Source organism: Heterocephalus glaber, unplaced genomic scaffold, assembly GCF_053883595.1.
Source record: "Heterocephalus glaber isolate CG9 unplaced genomic scaffold, H.glaber_assembly_v1.0 deba00001532, whole genome shotgun sequence".
Classification (NCBI taxonomy): Eukaryota; Metazoa; Chordata; class Mammalia; order Rodentia; family Bathyergidae; genus Heterocephalus; species Heterocephalus glaber.
This window is the reverse complement of record NW_028258330.1, coordinates 23,049,893-23,073,147: the sequence shown is the minus strand read 5'-3', so window position 1 is coordinate 23,073,147 and position 23,255 is coordinate 23,049,893. Positions and strand designations below refer to the sequence as shown.

Below are 23,255 nucleotides of genomic sequence, written 5' to 3'. Positions count from 1 at the left end.
TGCCAAGAAAGGGACCCAGGAATCGGAATCCTGCTGTATGTCAGGCACAAGTGAATGTAACCCTAATTTAAGCCAAGTACCCTGGGTTCAAATGTCCCTTAGGCATCTGGTATGCTGGTCCATGCCTGTAATCCCAGCACTCAAGAGGCTGAGGCAGAAAGATTGCAGCAACTTCGAGGCCAGCTGAGGCTGGCTACATAGTAATCTCAAGGCTAGCCTGAACTACGTAGCCAGACCCTGTCTCAAAAAACCAACACTGAGTTGGGTGCTGTGGCATAGGCCTGTAATGTAAGCACTCAGGAGGCTGAGGCAAGAGGGATTGCCATGAGTTTGAGACTAGCATGGGCTACATAGTTTAAAGGTAGCCTGAACTATATATTGAGACCCTGTCTCAAAAAAAAGCAGGGCCGGGGATGTAGCTCAGCGGCAAATTCGAGTTCCTGAGTTTGATTCCTGGTACCAAAAAAAGAAAAAAAAAACCCGAAAAAGTGACTCTCCCAAGCTGTTAAGGCCTTTCTGCCTCAGTTTCCTTATCTGTAAAAATGTTTGGTACCTCAAATGGCTGGTGCAAAGATTAGATGTTTCTAAATAATGGTAGTACTGTGTTGTTACATACTAAATCTATTGAGGCTCTCAGCAGTTGGTTTTCTCATCTCTTGCAACCAGGGGAGACTGAGGCACAGAGAGGGATACAATAAATCAGGAGCAAGTCTCCAGGGATTTAGAGCAACCTCCCAAGTATCTACCCCCACCCCAGGGTGAGGCTGGCCCCAGCATGCAGACCCAAGCAGTGCCCGGCCTGGTGCCATTTTTCCATGGGGCTCAGGCGGTGGTGGTTCACATCTGGAGTCTAGACTCGGAGGCTCTGCCGGCCGGGCCTACCGCCCGGGATGGGCCCCGCTGCCCACTGTTTGCTCAGCTGAAGCTGGTTAATTGGAACTAGAGTGGCCTCTGCGGTGCTGGCTGGCCGGGCGGCCCTGGTTGGGGCTGCCGAGGTCTGTGGAACATCTGGCCAGGCCAGGACGGTCATTAGGTGGCAGGCGCCCGGCGCCACTGCCACCTCAGTCTCTGCCGGGGGCCGGCGGTGACTCAATGAGGCTTTTGTGGGCCCTGGGCCACAGAGCCAACCACAGTGTGCCTGGGGCGCCTGCCTCATCTGCCGCCCTCAGAGGGGCTTTGTTCCAGAACCACACGGCCTCCCTCTGGAGAGTCTTCGATCTGCAGAGATCTGAGAAGCCCCTGAAAAGACCCTCTGGCTGGGAGGGGCCTTGGAGATTCCTTCGCCTTCCTTTCCTTCCCATTGACTTCTGGGCCCAGAAAACTGGGTGGCTGGCTTGGAGGGGCCCAGCACAGCAGCCAGTGCCTGGGTCTTGGGGTCTGGAAAGCAGCTGTGCAGACCTCAGGAACTTACTGGAGTCCTGTGTCCACTGGCACGCTGCCTCCATCCCCTCAGATGCACGGGGGGGCGAACAGTGGCACCTACAGCCTAAGCCCGTGAAAGTAATGCTTAGGTCACACCACCACCTAGTGAGATAACCGAAATCACCCTAACTCCTGAGACTCCGATCATACTTGTCCTTTGGTCACCTCTAAACTGTCTGAAACCCACTGATATCTTCAGCCTTTGAACCTGTGGTGTGGGGAAGAGTCCTCAACTGGGCTAGAAGCCTGGCCCTTAGTGACCCCACCCCAGGCAGATGGACAGGGGCTGCTGGCTCCTGCCTTGTCCACTGGGGGTGCTCTTACAGGCCAGAGGTTAGAGAAATTGGTTCTGGATCTCTAGCTCCTGGGCCAGTTCCTTCCCACTCAGGTCTAAGGCCCTAGCCCTTGTGTGGTAACTGGCCCTACAGTTGTCTTTTTGGGAAGAACACCAGGAACCAACCGACTGGAAGAGAAGGGGTCTTGCTCTCCAGGGCAGCCTGAAGTCTAGCACTTTTCCAGCTGAAGCTGCATGGGTACTGGGACCAGAGGAGCTACTTTACATAGTTACTGGTGCCCTTGCTGAGTCAGGTCAGCCCTCTGGTACCCTTCCCACTGCGCACCAAGGGGAGTTGGGGCCCAGTGAGCATATGCCCAGTACCCTCACTGCCTCAGTGTTGGAAGATGGTGAGGAAAACCCTATGGCTGGGGAGGAGGGCTCATGGGGTGCTCTACTGGCCACCAGGTGTTCTTGGGGTATGAGCTGGCCTAGCATTGCAGTGTGTACCCAAGAAGGGAGCTGCAGAAGTTGCTGGGTGGGCAGGCAGGACCTAATAAACTTAGCACAAGACCAGGAGTGCATACCCAGAGCCTTCCCGGGTTCCAGGAGCATAGCAGCCCATCTGGCCATGGGATGAGTTTTTAATATGAGGCAAAGTCAGTCCACAATACAAAAATCTAAAAATCACACCCAGAGTTCTACCTGACTCCTGGGGAGGGAGGAAGCTGGGGGTTTCCTTTGCCTGCAGGGCTGAGGAGCAGAAAGGCCAGAGAAGGGGAAGAAGGAAACAGAGACCACAGAGAGCTGGCTGGAGGGATCCTGTTGTGCATCCCCCCCGCCCCAAGTCCTAGAGCGGCCACCAGCTTCCTATGCCCTGCCCCACGAGTCCATCCTGCGCCTGTCTAGTTGGTCTCCACACGTCAGGCGCCAGCTGCATCACTTCTCTTTCTTCTCCAGCCCCTTCAATGCTGATGCCTCTGTTGCTTCTTTGGATTCTATCACTGCTGCTGGATCTTTAGGATTCGATTCCTCATAACTAACCCGGAAACAAAACAACAAAGACATACTTAAGAGGAGGAAGAGACACAATCTGTGTTGCCCCTGCCTCCCGATAACCCCAAGAAAGTTCCTGGACATGCAAGGCATGCCAGCCCTGCTTTCCTGTGACTGTGGTGCTAAGAGGCAGTAAGAGCAGCAACAAATGGGAGAGGCTGGGCCTGGGCTTGTATGAATCAACTTTATGCTTCCTGAACCTTCTGCTGGAGAATGGGAAAAGGGCAGCCAGGATGAGGCTCTGGGAGATGGGCTGCCACCCAGGGCACATGGCAGGGATCAGACAGCTCCACCCCAGGCCAGGGGCATGAGCGGGGGGAATGATCTGCTGGCAAAGGGCACGGTACTGCCGAAGATGGACACCTGGCTCAGCTCTTACCATGGGCTTCTCTTATTGAGCAATCGTGTTCATGCCAAGGACAATAGCCACATTTCCTCACCAGATCAACCTGAGGCAGGAATGTGCCCACTTACAGATGAAGAAAGAAAGGCTTGGAAAGAAGTGCCTTGCCCAGGATTGCATATACACAGGTAGCAGTCCCTCACACCCACCCTCCACCGAGCCCCACGTCACTGAGGAACAACTGGGGTTCTGGGCAGCGCTGCTCCTTGTGTATGGGGCTGGGGACAGCAAGTGCTGGTGGCTGTGGGGGCTGCCTCCTGCCGCTTACCCTGGCCATGCTCCCTGCCCTTCCTAGAGCAGGAGCGTCTGGCCTACCTTGGGCCCAGGGCAGTGGGGGAAGCGGGCAAGTGGGCACCCGCTGGGCATTACATGGCGCTGGGATTCTGTGGGCGCCGGCGACGAGGGCCAGCTAGCTTCTGCTGCATGGAGTCGGCCAGGCTGGCAGGGGAGCCCGAGACTGTGGGGAAGTGGGTGAGCCTCGGGGTGTGAGGCAGGATTTCCGCCGAGGACTCGTAGCTGTGTGAGACAGAGACAGACAGAACAAAGAAGATGGAGAGGAAAAGACTAAGGGAGGACTGAGACTTCTGTCCCCAGGAGCTGGGAGCACAGAATCTTATTCTATCTAGTTCTACATTTTCAGACTTTGTGGAAAAGAACCAGGACTGCTTGGAAAAAAAGAACAAGATGCAGCTCCTCTGGTGACCATGCAGCTGTGCAGAACAGCGAGAATGCCCTGGGTGCGCATGTGCTTCCGAGGCATCTCCAAGACAGTGTTCTGTGGGAAAAAAAAAAGTGCTGGGGTGTGGCTCAGGGGTAAAGTGTGCACTCAGCCCTGTGATGCCCTGGGTTTGATCCCCAGCCCTGTAAAAAACCCACAAAAACCCAAGAAGCGGAAGGCTTGAAAGCCCTGTCAGTGTGAGATATCTGCATGCAGTTTGCATTTCAGCACAGTGCCTCTGGGCGTCTGTAAGAGCTGGCCTCACCAGGGCTGTGGCTGTTAGGTGTTCTCATGGCTGTAGAATTTTGAACAAGGTGAATGTGTTACCCATTCAAAAATAATTGTAAGTGAATTAGAAAAAATGGTAGTGCCAGGAAAAGAGAAAGTAAAGCAAAAGGTAAGGTGGACAATCAGGGAGAGAGGACACAGGAGAGAGCACCTGGCTTCTCATCTTTACCTAAGGACCTCCTGGGTATGCTGTGGGTGGAGAGCTTGTGTGGTAGAACATTTAGGGAAACCAAGCACCACATAGGAATAAAGGGGGCACCTTGTGCCCTGGCTGGAGTGTTTACCCCCAGTAGTGGGACAAGGGCACCTAGGGCAAGATGAGCCAGAGGGAGGGTGAGGACAGTTGCTGAGCTCAGGGTGCAGGTGCCATGCCTACTCCCAGAGTTACCCCAGACCTGTCTTCAAGTTCACCCTGCACCCTGCTCGTCTCACAGACCGAATGGCTTTCCCAGGCCGGGCTATAGGCAGGCAGGCTGGAGCTGGGGACTCTGGCAGGACAGGGAGGGCAGAGGCAGGGCCGGGAAGGGTGAGTCACAGGCTGCCCTGCGGGCAGCCAGGTGCACCAGAGGCCCTGGCAGACACTTGAGGGGCTACAAGGAGGCCAGGCAGGTGGTGCTGGGGGTAAGGCCCCCGAGTGGGCAGCTCTAATCGTAGTTGGCAGTTATTTCTGGGTCCCTGGCATGTGGGTGGGGCTATGGAGTAGACACCTGCTGGAGTCACGCAGGCCTTGGGGTAGGGGTGGGGCTGTGCACAAGGTGTGGCAGCTGTGGAGATGGCCACACAGAAGCGGTGTGTGTGACTGAGGCAAACGGATGGGGAGAATGCAGTGAGCTGTGCGTTACAGCCAGAGGTGGCTGAACAGGGACTGACATGTGACTTCTGAGGCACTTTCTTCCCCACACCCCGCCCTCTCACTCACGTGAGCACTGGTGTTGGGGGAGGATGTAGACACGCCTCCAGCCATCCAAGGGCAGAACCCAGGGCCAGGAGCAGGGCACCCAGAGAGCAACCCACAACAGCCATTCCCTTCTGAAGACCCAGCTGGCATGCAGGGTGGGGCTGAGGGAGCCCCAGGCCTTGCTCTCTTCAGGTTCCTGGCCCACAGAAAGGTTCCCACTGGTGCACACTGCCAGGAACCAGGTGGCAGCACAGGGCAAGGGGTGGCACAGGTGGCAGGATGACGTCCCCCAGATGTCTACAAACACCCTGCAGGCTCCACTGGCTGCCCACTGGTGCTCCTGGCCCATGTGTGCGTCTGCCTTGTCCTGCTTTACCTGAACATTTCTGTCACTTCTCCCTTGGCCAGGGCCACAAGAACGGGAAAGCCGATGCAGGCAGGAACCAGGTACAGGAGGGCAGGCTGTGGGAGAGCAGAGGCTGGTAAGGCAGTGGTAGGCAAGGCACCTGCCCAGGGCACCCCTGCCACCCCAGGCTTCTCCTGGGCTTGTCTGAGGGACAGCTCTGGCACAGACAACTCAGTGGCTGGATAAGAGCCCAGCGCTCTTGACTCCCAGACCTGGGCTCTTATCCCTGGGAGGGAACATGGAAAACCCAAACCTAAGGCCGCAGGGCCTCCAGGATTCCCAAGACTCTGGCTGCAGTGTCTGAATTACCTGGACACTAGACTCACAAATGCAACCTCTGGGGAGTCCTACTCCCAGTGGCCTGTGGCTGAGGGTGGGGCAGGATGCGCCCAAGCCACCAAAAGCTCCAGGAGATACTGCCACCGCCACATACACAGCTTCCACTGTCTGGGCTTCTCATCTCCCTTTGCCTGGTTTCGTCCTCCTTCAGGCTTAACTCTGCTGTCACTTCTGTGGGGAGCTCCTTGGGGTATACTCTCATAGGCCCCTCTAACCCACCCCCGGTATTCCCAAGCAACTCGAAAGGGACACTCTTGCACCAGTGTAGGCTGGTAAAAAATACTGTGCAACTGCTTCTTCTTGGGCATTCACCAAGTGACCAATGGGGTAGGGGAAGGATATGTCTTCTTTTTTTTTTTTTGGTACCGGGGATTGAACTGGGGACCTTGTGCTTGTGAGGCAGGTGTAGTGCCACTGAGCTAAATCCCCGGCCCTAGGAGATGTTATTCTTAGCACAAAGCCAACCTGTGGCCAGAGTACATATCTAGCTTTCCTAAGCACACCCAGGCCTGGTCTTCAGACCACTGTTTGGCACTTAGCTGGTGAACCACACCATTTTATAAAGATTATTACTGAATATGGTAATGCCTAAAGTGTTAGGATCTGGCGATGCCACTGAGGCTCAGAGAAGGGAACTAACTTGCCAGAGGTCATACAGGGTGTCTTAAGTAGATGAGCTAGGATTTGATCCTGGGCAGCTGTGCTTTTCCCACTGGCACTGGGTCTTTGCTATGCTCTAGGCCAGTGATGGTGAACCTTTTAGAGCTTGCAGTGATAACAAACAGCCCGATGTGGTATGTGTGGTATAGGTTTGCCACCACTGCCTAGGCTTTAGGCCAAGAGTAAAAGAAAAAGAATCATGATGAAGCTGAATGTAGTGGTGTGGACCTGTAATCCCAGCACTTGGGAGGTTGAGGCAAGAGGATGGCAAGTTTGAGGCCAGCCTAGGCAACTTAGCGACTTTGTGAGTCCCTGTCTTAAAACATTGTAAGGGCTAGGGATGTAGCTCATTGGGAAGGCCAATCCCCAGTACTGGAAAAAATAAAACAAAACAAAATGACAAAGATGCATACGAAAACCTGTGAGAAGGAACCAAAATAGTACTTGAAGGAAAATGCTTAGTCCTAAGTGAAGCACCACCACGCTTGGCTCCTTGGCTATTTCTAAGGGCCATTCTAGGGGCCTGGCTTGGAGCAGTTTCTGAAAGAGGCTGAGACAGGGCACGGAGGTGACTGATACTGGAGCACTGCTGACACTGGGACCCTCATGTGCTGGGTCCCTTCCCTGAGGAGGACTTTCAGTGAGGCCCACTTGGATGACTGGGGCTGCCAGGGCCAGCGATTGGGAGTCCAGAGTCCAGGGCTCTGGTGGGCCCCATCCTGACTTGCTACGTGACCTGCCAAAGTCTCCTTTGCTCCCAGGGCTGCAGTGCCCCACAAAGGAGAGCGCCACCCCTCTTAACCTGCTCTCTGCCTACCAAGCCTGTAGACTGGAATGGGTTCCTACGAGCTGAGCCACGCAGGTGAGCCTGCCACCTGGCGGCTGCCCGGAAGAATGGCTCTGGGCTGCCAGAGACCTTCTCTGACCTCAAGTACCGTAGTTCCTCAACCCCGGAACCTGTCTCTGACTGTTGGCAAATTCACATCACATTCCACTGGCACAGCCCTGAGGGTTCTTTGAGCAGAACTGAGAAGTAGTTCTGCTAGGGTTCTTGGTTTTTCTACCTATGGACTAGGGGCCTTGGATGTTCTGTACAGGTCTAGTACAGGGTCAGGCAAGAGCAATCAACAGGTCTTGTGATTAAAGGAAGCTCCTCCCTGGGCAAAGCGGCGCACACTTATAATCCTAGTACTCTAGGATGCTGAGGCAGGAGGACCACCAAGCTGGAGCCCAGTCTGGGCAACTTAGTGAAACCCTGTCCTAAACAAAACAAAACAAAACAAACAAACAAACAAAAAAACAGAAAGAAAGGAAAAAAAAAAGCCTGGGGATGTAGCTCAGTGTGAAGGCTCTGGGTTCAATCTCCAGTACTGCAACAAACAAAACAAAACAAAACAAAACAAGCTCAAAGGCAGGTCCTCTATGGCTGGGCCCTGGGGTGTGGGGAGAGGGAGACACCAACATTGTAGCAGCCCCCATTCCTTCCTCCCTGCCAGATGCCTGAAATCACAGATGGCACTGAGGCCCATATGCAATATGAGGGCTGCAAAGTGACTAATGGGCCAGCAGCACACACAGGGTGGATGTGCTGGGCAGTGATGGTTTACATGGGTGGTGAGAGATTTCTCCATGATACTAGAATAGCATGCAATTTAAATTGCTTAGTTCTAGAATTTTACATTTAATATTTTTGGGCTGGGGCTGGGTATGGCGGCATACGTCTGTAATCCCAGCACATAGGAGGCTGAGGTAGGACTGCTGTGAGTTTTTGGCCAGCCTGGGCTCCATACTGAGTTTAAGGCCAGCCTGCACTACAAAGTCAGACCCTGCCTCAATAAACAAACAACAGAAGCCCAGGCTGGACTTGAACTTGGGTTCTTCCTGACTCAGCCTCCCAGAGTGTTTGGGATTACAGGCATGCACTCAGATCATGTCCAGCTTTTAACACCCCCCACCCTGTACCAGAGATCGAACTCAGGACTGTGTGCTTCTGAGGCAGTGCAGTGCCACTGAGCTAATCCCCCGCCCCATCCAATCCTTTTTGAGACAAGTTCTTGCTAAGTTGTCCTGGCTAGGGTTGAACACACAATCCTCCTGCCTGTCTCCTGAGTAGTTGGGATTACAGTGTGAGGCACCATGCTGGTCCTTTTCGATTTTTATTAATGAATGAGGAAACCAAGTGTAACTTCGACAACCTGCCCAGAATCTCAGAGTGGATGGGGCTCCTGCTGTTCCACACTGCCTCTTCCATGGCTGAATCTGGTCTCCACGCTGAGCCAGGCCTGATCATCGTTGCTGTGTAGCTGAGCTCTGGGTTCCTCACTTGTGCACAGGGACCCTTGTGAGCAAAGCCTGGCACGTGGGGTGTGCATAACAAGCAGGTGCTTTTCTGTCGGCATAGGAGCTGATCCTGTCTGCTCTGCTCCCCTTTCCTGGCCACACTTTCCTGGCTCCCAGCCCTCATGTGATGCAGTCATGGCAGCTCGGAACCCAGTCCCATATTGGTGAGGCACAGCCTTGGCCTATTTGGTGACAAACTATCACTCGCCTGTGTGTGGACACTGGCATGTACCCAATATCCGGCCCATTCTGCTCCATCTGCCCCCACTACTGAGCCTGGAAGCCAAGCCTCTCATCCAGGCTACCCTCCTGCAACCAGGTGGCCAGGTGACACTGATCTACCTGGCCCTTAAGATGTGGGCAAGAGTGACTGCCGTTTTTTTCTCCTTCTTCTTGGCATCTATGTCACTTGGATCACTGGCAGCCACTGTGTAACTGGAAGTGAAAGCGCAAGAGAATTGGACAGGGTTGCTCTGACACTATAGGGAGCGGATGCTTCTGGACGGCTTGTGCATGTGACAGATAAAACTGTCTGTAAGCTGGTTCTTGTGAAGAAGCCTGCCTGACACACTAAGTACGTTCTGCTCACCTGGGCGTGTTTGAAGATGTGCATGATGAAGATGGTAAGGCCCAGGCCGAAGATGTAGGCTGCGAAGCTGGTGTAGAAGTAGGTATGGGTGTTCTTCTTCAAGCTGCAGGGATGGTGTAGGGAGAACAAGGAGAGTTAGATGTAAGGCATGGAGTAGCAACACCCTTCTAAGGAGGGAGCTGGGAAGATTCTGCAGGGAGAGGGGGGAGTGAGGGAGTGTGCTGGACTGAGAGTCTGAGATAGAAGTGTACTCTGCTACTGCCTCAGCTGTGGCATCTTCTTTGTCTCAACCTCAGTTTACTCATTTGTATAATGGGGAAACCATGAATTCATCTCATTGGTGGCTGTGAATATCAAATGCTATAAATTAGAACAGGGGCTATAAGACTTTAGTCAGCATAAAAATTATCTGGAAAGCTTGTGGGAGGAGAAATAAAGGTTTCTACGTTCACTCCCAGACAGTGTGATACAGAGTAAGTCTGGAGAAAGGGCCAAGAATCTGCATTTTTTTGGGGGGGTGGCACCAGGGATTGAACTGAGGACCTTGTGCTTGTGAGGCAGGCACAGTGTCACTGAACTAAATCCCTGGCCCAAGCATCTGCATTTTGAAACATAACAGAAGTGTATCTGACAGAGGTTGAACATGCCTTGAGAAACAGGAAGACAGAAAGTGCAAAGGCAGGTTATTCCTTTAAATGCAGCAGCTGTAGCAGTTCAGTAGCTCATGTGAGTACTAAATGGATGCTGGCTGCATGTCTGTGGTTCCCTGGAGGTGACTCACCTGAGACCAGCTTCAGAACATGTACATCACATGCACGCTGGCACTGCCATTACCTGACTTCCCTTTATGATGCCATCTACATAACATCTATGGGCCCCAGCACCTGGAGCGAGGCCCACTAAGCACTACAGCTTCTATTAACACTTGTGGAATAAATGAGTACTTTTGACCCCCTTCTTTCTGGGCCCTGGCTGTTTCCAAGCCTCGAACTATTGAGAGCTGTCCCATTGTGAGGGCTTGGGTGCAACTGAGTCCTTTTAGGAACATGGCACTGATTCTAGAATCACTCCAAGATGCTAGTTTAACCCATGAGCCCCATCAGGAAGTTCTGTCTTTGGGGGGCTGGCAGCTGAAACTACCTACAGCCAGTGAGAGCCTGGGGACTTTTGTGGGTTTTTGTCTTATGTGTGAACAGCCAATAGAGCTGGCTGGTTCAGATGTACCTCTCTTACAGAGTGGCCAGGCCTTCCAAAGGCTGTCTGTAGGGTCATGTATTCGTAAGGCCCAAACTGACGCTACATAAATAACCTAGGTATCTGCGTGTGGGGGTAAAGGTGCTTCCCCTAAAGACTGTATTTCTTTCTGTGGTGCTGGTGATGGAACCTGGGCCTTGTATATGCTAGATGTGTGCTCCACCACTGGGGGTGCATGCTCTACACCAGTCCCTAAGCTGGGCTTGGCTTCAATGATGGTAGTACTGAGATCCTTACTACTTTCAGTACCACACTATTTTTGCAATTATTGGGCATGAAAAAGTTCACAACCTCAAAACAGAGCCCAACCCCACAAAAAGCTCTGGGAGGGAGGACAGTATTAAATAATCGCACAGCTTTGGGAACCTCTGCAGGTGCAGGCCCAGCTGTCCCGGTACCCTCACTCAATGCCATCTTTTCTGAGGACCCAAGGCGACTTCCTCTCACTTGTACTCTATTTTTTTATTGGGGGGGGGAACTGGGGATCGAACTCAGGACCTTGTGCTTGTGAGGCAGGCAGCGGAGCCACTGAGCTAAATCCCCAGCCCTCCATTTTTATAATAGATCAAAAAAGGTCTGAGCAAGGAAAGGGAGGAACACAGAGGTGAGCCTGGGTGGCAAGTGAGGGTGATGAAGAGACTGCAGCGGCTCCCTGGGCAGGGGTCAACTGTGCTCAGCCCGCTCTCTGTGGACGTTTCTGTAATCCCGAGAGGGCAGCTCCTGCTTGCCATGGGCTTAAGGACGAGAAACCTGAGGCTCAGAAGGGCCAGGCCACTTGCCAAGGGCACACAAAGAACTGCAAGTATCACTAGGACCTCCCTGGAGTTCAATCTCTTAGCCTCTGATTCTCAATTTTTTTTTTGGCCACAGGCTCTTGGAACACTTAGCCCTTCTGGATGCAGACGAGATCAGACGAAATGCCTCTGGCTGCTGTGAGGGTGGAGGGTCTGGTCCCTGAGGAAGCTCTTCTGGGCAAGTGAAAGCTGCTGGAGAAGCCAAGTGAAGCCCTGCTAGGGCAAGGCCTCACTCACTTACCTGATGTCAAAACGCAGCAGCAAGGCAATGAAGATCCCTGCGGGGAAAGAGCTGGGTTAGCTGGGGCAGGGAAGGAGTAGGCTGGTAAACTCGGGGAGCCCGACCCAGTCTTCACCCGGTGCTCCCTGTCTTAGAAGAACCATCTATACAAGGTCCTCAGTTCGATCTCTGGTACCGGAAAAAAAAAAAAAAATCTAGGTCCAAGGTGTGGCCAATGCTGCCAAGTGCCAGCAGAAGTCCTGGTTCTCCACCCACGTCGGCAGGGAAAGCCCTGCATATTGCTTTGGCCTGGCACTGCCCTGACCAGCCACCTTATCACCATACTTCATCACCCTGGGTCTTCTGCTCCCAAGTGTACCCAGTGCTTGCCAAGCACTGGGCTGCCAAGTACAGATGACACAGGGTAAGCAAATTCACTGCTCAGAGCTCAGCCAAAGGGGCAAGTTGCTGGGACATTAGGAAAAACCAAAGAGGATTCTAATTGTGAAAGGCACCTCCTGATCTCAGAAGGTGCACTGGACCGGGGTGTAACAAAAGAGGGCTTCTCTAAGGTGACACTTGCCAGGGAGTGGGAATAGCACATGCAAAGGTCCTGAGGAAAGAGGGCTCAGTGGTGTTACAGTGACTGAGGAGCCCAAGGGCCATGGTGAGGAGATTGGTCCATATCCTGAGTATGGGATACACTGGAGGATTTCTAGGTAGAACAGCTTAAACAGGCTTTGAAAAAGACCCCCGTGGTAGCTGCCTGGTTGTAACGGAGAGTGGAGTTAACTGTTTACCCATGGCATTCCTATTAACACTTCAAAACCAAGCCCAGACACTCCAGAAGCCTGAGGCCCTAAGACTTGGAGAGCCAGTCCAGCTTCTGTACATGGCACACATGATGTCTTCAACATGTCTGTCTCCTCTCTGCTCTCCAGGCTCATATAGGACACAGGCCAAATTTTATTAGCTGAGGGAAGGTTCTCAAGAACAGAAACGTTCTGCACAATCAGAAGCACCAACTGGTAACACACACGTGTGTGCACATACACATATGCACCTATATACCCATAGATACTTGTGTATACTGTACATGTATTTTCTTGTATATCAAACCCAGGGCCTTGTGCATGCAGGACAAGCACACTATCCCTAAGCTACACTCCAGTCTTGTATGATTAACTTCCAAGAGAGAATGGGTCTGTCCTTGGTGAAGACTAGGGAGTAGGGAGTTAGGCAGAGAGAGGGTGGCTCAAATCTACCCTTGTGGAATCAAAGTGGGAAACGTCAGCATCCCCTGGTAGCTGCATTCCACAACTGTTCAACAGTCACCAGGGACCAGAGTCCTGCCAGGAGCTTCTGGCTCATCAAGTCCTCAAACCAACACGACCCTGGGGCTCTGTGAGGGGGCAGGCGGCTTGTTTATCGTGACTGTGAGAGACTTGGAGATATCCAGGGATAGGAAGGGACAGATATGCAGGGATGTTCTATGCATGGCTCAAGCCCAGAACTACACCCAGCTAGGACACTGGAAGTCTGTGTGGGGACTTGGTTTGTTTCTATCTAATGTCAGTGCCCTCTACTGGGGAAGTCAGTCTCCCTGCCTCACAGCAAAGAAATGTGGAACCAAGCCTGTGCCCTAGCAAATGGAACCATTCCTTAGAACCTCAGTTTCCTCAGCCTCACCCTATGAAGCTGCTGGCACATAGCAGGTGCCTGTTGACTGGTGCTGTTGCAACTGGTCATCATCATTACTGTCATAAAAGCAGTTCTTGCAGTGAAACCTTGTTTTGTTGTTGCTAGTGGTGGGGACTGAACCCAAGGCCTGCTGCCTGCTAAGCACACATTCCATCACTGAGCTGCACCCTGGACCCCTAGAGTATAAACTTTTTGCAGCCAGGCAAACTTGGTCTGAGTCCTGGCCCTGCTGGTTTTGAGTGTGAGAATTTCTACCAGACCCTTCGCTTCTGAGTGTTTCTCCTCACTGGAAAAAGGGAAAGCCTCTGCTTCTCCCACACGCATCCCGAGGGGAAGCATCCTGAACAAAAGTGCCCGTATCACCTTGGAGTACTACAATTGCTACTGCTTCCTATATTGGAAAGAGTTGGATTTTAATTAGCTCTACCTCGAATCCCTGACTGATCCTGAGACTAGGAGAACAAGCTTGCCCAGGTGTGCAGGCACTTCAGGCAGACACTGCCTGAGTATCCTGACTGGGAGTGAGGGATGCTGGTGCCCAAGGCCAGGCACAGGAAGACGCCTGTGTTGGGACTGCAGGCAGGGCTCCTGTGCAGAAAGAAGGTGTGCACACGTCCCTCTGCTGCTCAGATCACACACACCCCCTGAGCTTTCTCAGCACAGTGGGGAGGAGGTACTATGGCAATTTTAGGACATTTGTAATCCCCAGAAACACTGGGAAGCTGTGTTTATGTGTGCACATGTGTGAGACTGTCATGGAATGGGCTTTTCCCCAGAGTGTGTCAGTCTGTCATTGAACATTTACTTGTTAGTCCTGAGTGCTGTCAGCTCCCTAGACCAGGAACCCAGTGGGAGTGCTCTTGCTTGCTGCTATCTGTCTAGGGCCCAGCACAGGGCCTGCCACATGACTGGTGCTGCACATATGTGTGCTGAGGCAGAAACCTTCACCTAACCGTGGACCGATCTGTTTTTGTTCCCTTTCCCAATGGGTAAGGCTATTTCACATTGTCCCCCACTTCCAGATAATGCCTCTCTACTCCTTGCACCACAGTCCCCCACTCCCAGCAGAATCACCTGGAATGACAATATCTCCGAGTCCCAGCATGGCGAAGTTGTCTGCTTCGAGGCCCTTTTCCAGCAGATCCTGCGGAAATACCACTGCACGGGAAGGCAGGGATGGGGGAGTCAGCAGAGCCCAGCTCCCTTAGACTCTCAGCCACACCCTGTGGGGCAACATGCACACATTTGTTTTTCTGGGGGGATGGGGCTGATGATCATGAGCTGTCTCCATTGGGAATCACAGCTGATTAGAGCGGGGAGGAGCTGGGGATCATGTGGGCCTAAGGTTTACTGGCTTTTGTGACCTATAGCCCATATAGTGTTTGATCTCAATGACTATACCGTAGCCACAAAGCCCTATGGTTCAACAGGATGGATCCTAAAGCCCAGTATATACAAGAGAAAAGAGCCAAACAGCGCTGACATCCAAAGATTTCCCACCTCTCTACACCCATGATGTGGACAGATGGTGCCTTGTTCTGAAGCAGGGTGAACCAGGGCTTCGGGCACCTTTTGTAGATGCTGAGGAGAAAAGGCCACATGCCAGCAAGCTCTTTGCTTAAAACCCCTCATGTGAAATTCTTCTTTTTCTTGGCGGGGGGGGGGGGTGTTTATTTTGAGACAAGGTCTCACTCTACAGTTCAGGGTGGCCTTGAACTGTAGCCCAGGCTGGCCTCGAACTCACTATAATCCTCCTGCCTCTGCCTCCCAAGCGCTGGGATTATAGGTATGCGACACTGCCCTGCCGTCAGATGGAATTCTGCTGCACAGTCTGTTGGGACAACTACAGATCAAGTAAAAAAGCATTCCTGTGTCTAGGAACAGCAAGAGGCAGCTGTAACTGGATTTTATCATTTGGCTTGTGAGCAGGACAGCAGTTACATGTGGGCTTCAGGGTCTGAAGCCTGGTTCTGCTGTGCGACTCTGCACTGGTCCCTCATCTAACTTACTTTTCTCACCTGTGAAATCCATACACTAACAGAGAGCACCACAGGGTTGAGGTGCAGATTAGATGACTTGCACGCATGGCTAAAAGCTGCCCCAGGCTTTCGCTCCAAAACCAGTCCTGACAGTGTAGGGCAGCTTTCCCCGGACAGTGCCAGTGAGGTATGTGGCTGTGCCAACCAGGACTATCCTGATCCCTAGTGCCTGCCTTCCTTTGCAGCCTGGGGTGGTTACATGGCTAAGCTCTGGCCAGCAGCATGTACACAGGAGGTGTGGGGAAGGTCCCCTGATACGGTACAGATGTCCCTGCCTGCCTGCTTCTTCTCCCCTCAAATGCATGGTGCACAATGGCTTACAGATTTCTGCCCTGTCCTTCTCAATCCTGGTACCACTCAATTTGAAGCAGCAGAGACCACTGTCTGCACTGCACAGCTGTGGAAACCAAGCCTCAGAGAGGTTAAGTGTCCTTCCTGAGGCCACACAGTCAGCAAGCATCGGCACTCTGGATTCAAGACCCTGCAGCTGGATTTTAAGCATATGCACTGTTCTTTAAAATTTTTTTTTTTTTTTTTTTAAGACCGGGTCTTACTGTCTTGCCCAGGCTGCCTTTCTTTTTTTTTTTGGTACCGGGGATCGAACCTGGGACCTTGCGCTTGTGCAGCAGGCAGTGAAACCACTGAGCTAAATCCCTAGCCCCCCAGGCTGCTTTTCAACTTCAGGCTCAAGGGATCCTCTTGCCTCTGCCTTCTGACTAGCTAGGGTTATAGGTGCCCAGCTACCATATATACTCTTTTTTTTTTTTTTTTGGTACTGGGGATCGAACTCGGGTCCTTGCGCTTGTGCAGCAGGCAGTGAAACCACTGAGCTAAATCCCTGGCCCTACCATATATGCTCTTATTTTGCTTCTGTGCTCCAGCTCTAGCAAAAGGCAGTGAGTCTTCTCAATCTAGAAAACCAGCTTTCAAGCACCAGAAACCAAGCGAGTCAGACATCATTTTCCTGTTCAGAGCTTATCTGCTGCTTGCTGGGCAGTGCCCACGTGCAATCTCTGCTCCCCTAACTCAGCCACTGCCCTGCCCCAGTCCCCCATGCATTTTCTGCCCTGGGCCCTCACCGCCTTGTACACTGCTTAGGTTCTTCATGACCCAGGAAAGTCTGGACACTTGGCTGGCTTCTCCAGACTCCCAAGTCCATAGATGCATCCATCAAAGCTCATGGGACATCACTGTTACTTAGCCTGCCCAGCATCTGTCTCCTTGCTCTAGCAAGTAGCCCTCCATCTCTTTATAGACTTAGCTTTGGGGGCTCCCATGTCATACTTTGTCCCTAGGCCCTAAAGAGAGAGGGCAGTGACTCAGGCCAGGCCCTGGATGATTTTCAGGCCAAAGCTGGGAGAAACTTGTTTTCCTGTGGGGTCAGTAAATTGAGATCACAGAATTTCAGAACAGTCTGTGTCCCAGTTCATGGAGGAAACATGAGATGAGACAAGAAAAACAGCTAGTTCTTGACTTCTCAAGTCCACTTTTCAGAGCCATAACATGGACTCACTGCCCACTGCCTTCCCAATGCCACCCTCTTCTTCCTTGCTATCATGCCTGATTTCTGTCCCCTCTGAGGCTTGGTACCCTGGGAGTGAGTTGTGATTGGGCCAGGCCTCATACTCTTAAGTTGACAATGCTTTTTCCAACCTCCTCACTGATGTATGTTTTGGACTTAGGCCTATGACCCAACTTGGGCCAGTGAGACATGAGGGAGGCTGAGGGGAGGACTTGGGGAAAAAAACATAACTTCATGATCAGAAAGAGATGCAGCTGCTCCTCTGTGCTGCTGGACATGGCTGTGAGGAGTCAATGCTAGGAGCCAGGGTCCCATTTACAGAATGGGCTAAGGGGTGGGTAGACAAGCTGGGAATGGTGGAGTGGAAGGTCTGAAGTAACCTTGGCTCTTGGTGACTCAAGAGGATCGTTAACATATCCCTGAGCTGTTCTACTCTTGGTTGTTGTAGAGAGAGAAAAAAATCTCTCCTTTGTTTAAAGATGCTGATTTTCTCCTTTTTTCTGTACTGGGGATCAAATTCAGGGTTCCCTACCACTGAGCTACATCTCCAGCCCTTTTTATTTGGAGACAGGGTCTTCCCACCTTTCCTTCTTTCTTCGTGTATGTTTTCTTTTTTTGCAGTACTTGGGATGAACACAGTGCCTCTTGTATGCTAGGTGAGTGCTTACCACTGAGCTATGCTCCAAGCCCCTGTAGTTAAAAAAAATTATTTATGAGCAATGGCTACACTGAAGAACAAGATCAAAGTAGTATGAAAGATTTTGGACAAAGAACACCCAATATTCAGGTGCCAAGGGGTCCTAGGGAAGGTGCTTCAGTTCTCATCAAAGTTTCCTCTTTTGGGTAGTCCCTTCATGGCCCACACAGGCTGTTTAGACCCCTCTCCTCTGTGCTTGTTTCTACTCCTGCTCATTTCACACCACAATGCATTGTGACCAAGGCCCCAGACAGAGGGTAGCAGCTCATGAACAGTGAACAAGAGGAAACCAGGCTGGAGAGATATATGGAGAAGAGGTATGTGGGGAGGAGATCAGGGTGCAGTTCTGACCAGAGGCCTGTGAGCCTGCTAGGTGGGCAGCGAGCTCCCATGGGTGAGGGCGGATGATCACTCACATTTTATTGGTGCCTCAAAGGACTTGGCCACTGTCACCATAACGTTGGTCCCAAATACCTGGAAAGAGAAAAGAGGAGTCCGGAGGGAAATGAGGGGCTAGGAGGAGAAGCATGGCTGACTGGGCTTCTGGATATTTTGCTGCCTGAGATCTACAAGGAGCAGGGCAGGAACCTGGGAAGAGCTGAGTTCAGTGGAGGTAGCTAACTGATGCTGGTTCTAGGTAACAAAGAGAGGAACTTCTAAGGAATCCTCGAGGGGAGAAGAGGCCACCAGGGGCCAAAGAAAAGGTCCAGTGATGCTTCAGTGTGTTAGGTTCCTTAGCCCAGGAATGGTGTGCAGCCAGAACACAGGTGGCCTTTGTCTTAAAGTTCAGTGCCCTTGTGGGGCTCCTTCATTAGCACCCTGCCACCTTTTTTTTCTTTTTTTTTTGGTACTGGGGATCGAGCTTGGGTCCTTGTGCTTGCAAGGCAGGCAATGGAACCACTGAGCTAAATCCCCTGCCCTCTGCCACCTTTTTCTGAATGTCCTTGAGTCTCAACTTGTTTGCTACAGAGACATGGGCCTAAGCAATACTCTGGCCAGGGCCACTCTAAGGAAGGCATGAGGGTGAGCAGAAAGCCCCAGGCACTGAGTGGGCTTTCAGTAAAAAGGAGAATCTGTTCTCTCTAGCAGTTTCAGATGGGCCCAGACTTTCATTAGACAGTAAGGGGAGTAGGAAGATGGGGCACCCAAAACTGGACATCCTGGTTGTCCCTTACTCACCCAGAAGACATCATAGATGAAGAGTCCACCTAGCAGGATGCAGCCAGTGCTGACATTGTTCAGGTGCAGGAGTTCCACCCCGTTTAAGGAGAAGGCCAGGCCAAAAAGGTTGTTGGCAATCCAGTGCTGGTGAAAGGTGGGAATGAGACCTGTACACTGTGCCCTGACCCTGCCTTGTCATTCCAGCCTCCCTTCTGCTCAGTCCTTGGCTACTTACCTTTCTCAGCAGGTACCAGACGCCAACAATGCTGCTTAGGCCCAGGCACACCAGGTCCTTAGTGTCAAACTCATAATTGATGATCTCTGGGCAGAGAGGCCAGGTAAGTCCACTCCCCGGGGCGGGGCTGCCCCTCCCACCTGTCAGCCCCTGGACGGAGGAGGGCATGGCTGTGGGCACTGTCAGTGGCCCACAGGCCTAGCGGTTCAGCCTGTGCTACCCCAGACTGATGGGAATATGGGGACAGAGAGAGCTCACTGGAGTCACCCTCAACCCCTCCCAACTTTCTAGAGGAGGAAACAGGTTAGGAGAAAATACAGGCTCAGTGGGAGATGGTCCTTGGTGTTGGAAGCATAGGCTCTGCCACTTGCAGCTGGGTGACCTTGGGGGAGGCAGTTCCCTCTCTGAGCTTCAGTTTTGTCCTATATGAAAATGGCAACAGCCCTGTGAGGGAGGTGGTCTTTATGATGCAAGCAGCACAATGCCTGGCACACAGCAGGTGCTCAAAGAATGTCAGCTGCCACTTAGCTCAGATCTTTAGTAAGCTCCTAGTGCACTGCAGAATCTTCCTACTTTGCCACCACAGGAATCAAGAAGGTTGCTAGCAGCCCTAGTTCACTAGCAGAAGATAAGAAATGGAGGCCTGGGGAAAAGGCAGGAGGGAGTCTCTGAGGCTGCTCTTACAGGGAGCCCTCTGGCAGTCATCCGATCAGACCTATTGTCCATTGTTTCCAAGCTTCCGGATGAGGGAGCCCAGGGAGGTGGTGGAGGTTGCCCAGGGTTTGGGGAGTCCAGTCATTCCTTTCAGATTCCAGAGTGCAGCAGACTGCTGCTTGTCCCCCAGTTTCAGTTTTGTCCTCTGTGGTAACAGCACTCTGGTTTAAAGTTTTTTTGGGTACTGGGAATCGAACTTAGGGCCTCAAACTTGCCAGGCAGGAGATGCACTGCTGAGCTACATCCCCAGCTGGTTTAAACTTTTTTTAAAAAAGGGATCTATTAATTTATTCGACAACAACACAATGTCGTCATGCTATCACACAAAGACACAAACACATATACAACACAATATTCCTATTTAGCCTAAGTGCATTTAAGTCTCATTTATAAGTCTTCATGTGCCACAGCCCATCATTTAAATAATGGATATTTTCAATGCCAATTCCTTTGTTCATTTTCCCAATATCTTCTCCAGACATCTTCATGACTCCAATGCACAGAGCGTGCTGTTTTCCTTCTGCCATGACTGCAACAATAGTACCTACTGCGGCAGGGTAAAGCTTTGCTCCTGAAGAAGTTAAACCTGGGCACATGATATCTGCACCACTGAGCACAAACCTGATGGCTCCTTTATCAACTTGCTGGTGTGGCAGGATAAAAGGGTATTTGTGAAGTAACCTTAGGGTTGGATAAAAAGGCCCTTTTCTTTGTCTAAAAAATACTAATTCTCCATTTACCCTAAGGATTTCTGTATGTTCATGGCATTGGACTATTTGGACAGGATCTTTCTTAGGCATGATTTGATTAAGCCATGGCTCAATACCTGGAAACTGCTCTATCAGTTGGTTCTTAACACCCTTTATAACTTAAGTTTTCAACTGGATGAAGCTGGACACATTTTCCTTTTCGTCAGATTTCTTGAACATGATACAAGGCGAAGCCAGGGTCACTAGGGAACGCTGTCCGGTAGATACTCGAGCTTTAGGAAGGTCTACACCAACAGACGCGCCCGTTCTCGTCAACCGGAAGACGCAATAGCCAGAAGCCATCCGCGCTTTACGGCTAGGCAAAATCGGACTTCCGCTCCACCGAAACCCCCATGTGAGTGCTTGGTGAGCTCTTCTTCCAACTTCCGGTTCTTCTCCAGTGAGGGTAGCGGAAAGGGCGGGGCATGGGCAGGGAAAGGATGGAAATGACCCACCCTAAGGATTCCTAACTGGACCAGGAGGCGAATTTGCTCAAGGTCATGTTTCCCAGTTTCCCCTGTAGTTAAGTGAGTCCATGACAGGAATGCCTCTCTTCTGACAGGGCTGGGGAGTGATGGTCGCCATCTTGGACCTGAGGGCCACCCCTAAGTATGGTAAAGCGCAAGACAGGGCCTGAAGACTATGGTGCAAGACTATGGTGCAAGTTTAGCCTTATTTTAAACAATCATTTATTTTGGCACAGGTGGACTAGAGATGCAAAGGAAAGTTATAAAATTGGTGCTTTGTGGGGACAAGGCAGACTGTGGTAGGCACCAGTAAGTGTGATGCAATCCACAAGCCTAGAATATTTTATTTATTTATTTACTTATTTAGAGCCAGGGTCTCCCTAAGTAGCCCAAGTTGGCCTTGAACTATAAACCCCACGCTGGCCTCAAAATCCTCCTGCCTTAGCCTCCTCAGTGTTGGGATCACAGGCATGTGCCACCATAGCTGACTAAAATTTTGCTTGTTTTTTTGGTACCGGGGATTGAACTCGGGTCCTTCTGCTTGCGAGGCAGGTGGAGGAACCACTGAGCTAAATCCCCGGCCCCTCAACTAGAATTTTGCATAAGAGAAATACTCTCTATTTGGTGAAACCATTGATAATCTTGGAACTGTATTTTAATCCATATGCTGTAACTGTTAACTCCAAATCCTCATAGTTTTCATTAAAAAAAAAAAGTGGATTCTCTTTTCCAAATCTTAAGTGGGAGAATAATCACACTAAAAATAAAACATGATTAATAAACCTCACTAATAGCAGACTTTACTAAGTGCTTATATGAGCCAGGCAGTGTGCTGAATACTTTCCACTCGTTTACTCCCGGCCATAACAACTGTGCTTATGAAGGAGATGCTAGATTATCATTTTCATTTTACAGACTGTACTCCCTCAAAGAAAAACCAAACCAAACCAAAACAAAATAGCACACAATGCTCAGAGAGGTAAGGCATTCACCCAGAGTCTTGTGTCTAGGTCGTGACAGAGACGGGATATGAACCTGGCCACGATATCCTATAGCCCATCTTTTCCATCACTTATTCTATGGGAGAGCCTAGTACCGGAGGGACAAAGGGGAGTGGTAGGGAAGACACCTAGACACAACACAGGGGAAAGTGGGCAGCACTGACCTTCTTTGTTTTCCCCAGAGCCCTGAGTGAAGAGCAGCTGATACTGTCGATTTGGAAAGTTGGCTGGGAAAAACTTATTCATGAAGGGGCTACAAAGAAAGACAGAGCAGGTTGGCAAACAGAGCCCCCAAGGCCAATCACAGCTCTAACAACCCCACCAATGCCCATTTGCAGCTATTATCTCCTGGCACTCTAATAGCTGCCCTCATAGGTAAGTTTTACTGTTCCCTGTGTAGAGGTATGGAAACAAAGACCCTTAGAGGGTAAGTGACTTCTCCCTCACACAAGGAGCCAATGTCTGAACTGAGATTCAAACCTCGGTCTTTGGACTCCTGCTGATTTCATACTGCCTCTGTTCCCATCAAAGAAATGCAAAGCAGAAGCAGACAATTGCTGACAACATAGTTTTAGGGAGTCAGGGATTCCCAAGTCTGACCCATGTACCACCTGAATGAGTCCCTTGTGAAGAAGCAATTCCTGGATTCCTTTCCAGACCTATCAAATCAGACAAATGGACAGTCACCCCTACCCCACCTCCATGAGTTCCAGTGACAAGTATGGGATTTTACAAGTGCAGCTGGAATCGTGCAGCCAGATGAATCTCAGCCCCAAAGGAAGGATCATGCTCACATTCACTTCTTGCATGAATCCTCTGTTGCTCAGAACTGGCTTGGCCTCATCTCTAGAAGCATTCTCTCTGGTTACACAGCACACCCCACTTCCAGGCTAGGCAGGGAACAGAGATATTCTTTTCTAGACCATCTTCAGAACAAGATGAGCAAGGCATCTTGGTCCATCTTAGTGGTGGTGGTGGGGTAGAACTATGGTGCAGCTACCAGCCCCAGCAGCCCAATGCTGAAACCTGGCTTTGCCACATACCAGGTGTATAGGCCTGGGACAGCCACTTCAGTGGCAGAGTCTCCCTGGGCTTCAGTCTCCTCACCTGTATGTAGGGATAACAACATCACCTGTCTGTCTCAAAGGGTTGTGTGACAAAATGAAAGCAGGCAGGTAAGATGCTTAGCCTAGCACCAGGCCTACAGGAGCACTGAAAAACCATGGGCTTCTGTCATGGTGCATTCCTTTACAGCCTCAATTCAAAATCATGTGACAATATCAGTGAGGTATGAGTGCAGAGACAGTG

At 51.3% G+C, this 23,255-nt stretch overlaps 2 protein-coding genes across 4 annotated transcripts in view; both read right to left on the bottom strand.

Moving 5' to 3' along the window:
- Positions 1–2,276: 2,276 nt before the first annotated feature.
- Positions 2,277–23,255, bottom strand: part of Hm13 (histocompatibility minor 13) — a 43,983-nt gene continuing 23,004 nt past the window's right edge. The window contains exons 4-13 of one of the 3 annotated variants that reach the window (XR_205056.4): positions 22,112–22,200; positions 19,017–19,102; positions 18,800–18,925; positions 18,037–18,094; positions 14,437–14,520; positions 11,683–11,719; positions 9,394–9,496; positions 5,436–5,521; positions 3,471–3,671; positions 2,277–2,735 (exon numbers count right to left, since the gene is read on the bottom strand). Coding sequence is in view for 2 of the 3 variants with exons in the window: in XM_004840604.4 (XP_004840661.1) it covers positions 2,636–2,735; positions 3,525–3,671; positions 5,436–5,521; positions 9,394–9,496; positions 11,683–11,719; positions 14,437–14,520; positions 18,037–18,094; positions 18,800–18,925; positions 19,017–19,102; positions 22,112–22,200 (916 nt within the window). In the remaining variant the exon portion in view is untranslated. The remainder of the gene's footprint in view (positions 2,736–3,470; positions 3,672–5,435; positions 5,522–9,393; positions 9,497–11,682; positions 11,720–14,436; positions 14,521–18,036; positions 18,095–18,799; positions 18,926–19,016; positions 19,103–22,111; positions 22,201–23,255) is intronic. The other 2 variants (XM_004840604.4, XM_004840605.4) reach the window with 2 other exon arrangements.
- Positions 19,924–20,955, bottom strand: Mcts2 (MCTS family member 2). Its single transcript, XM_087188806.1, is given in 1 exon segment — positions 19,924–20,955. A coding segment is annotated over 1 exon segment (669 nt). The 5' UTR covers positions 20,783–20,955; the 3' UTR covers positions 19,924–20,113.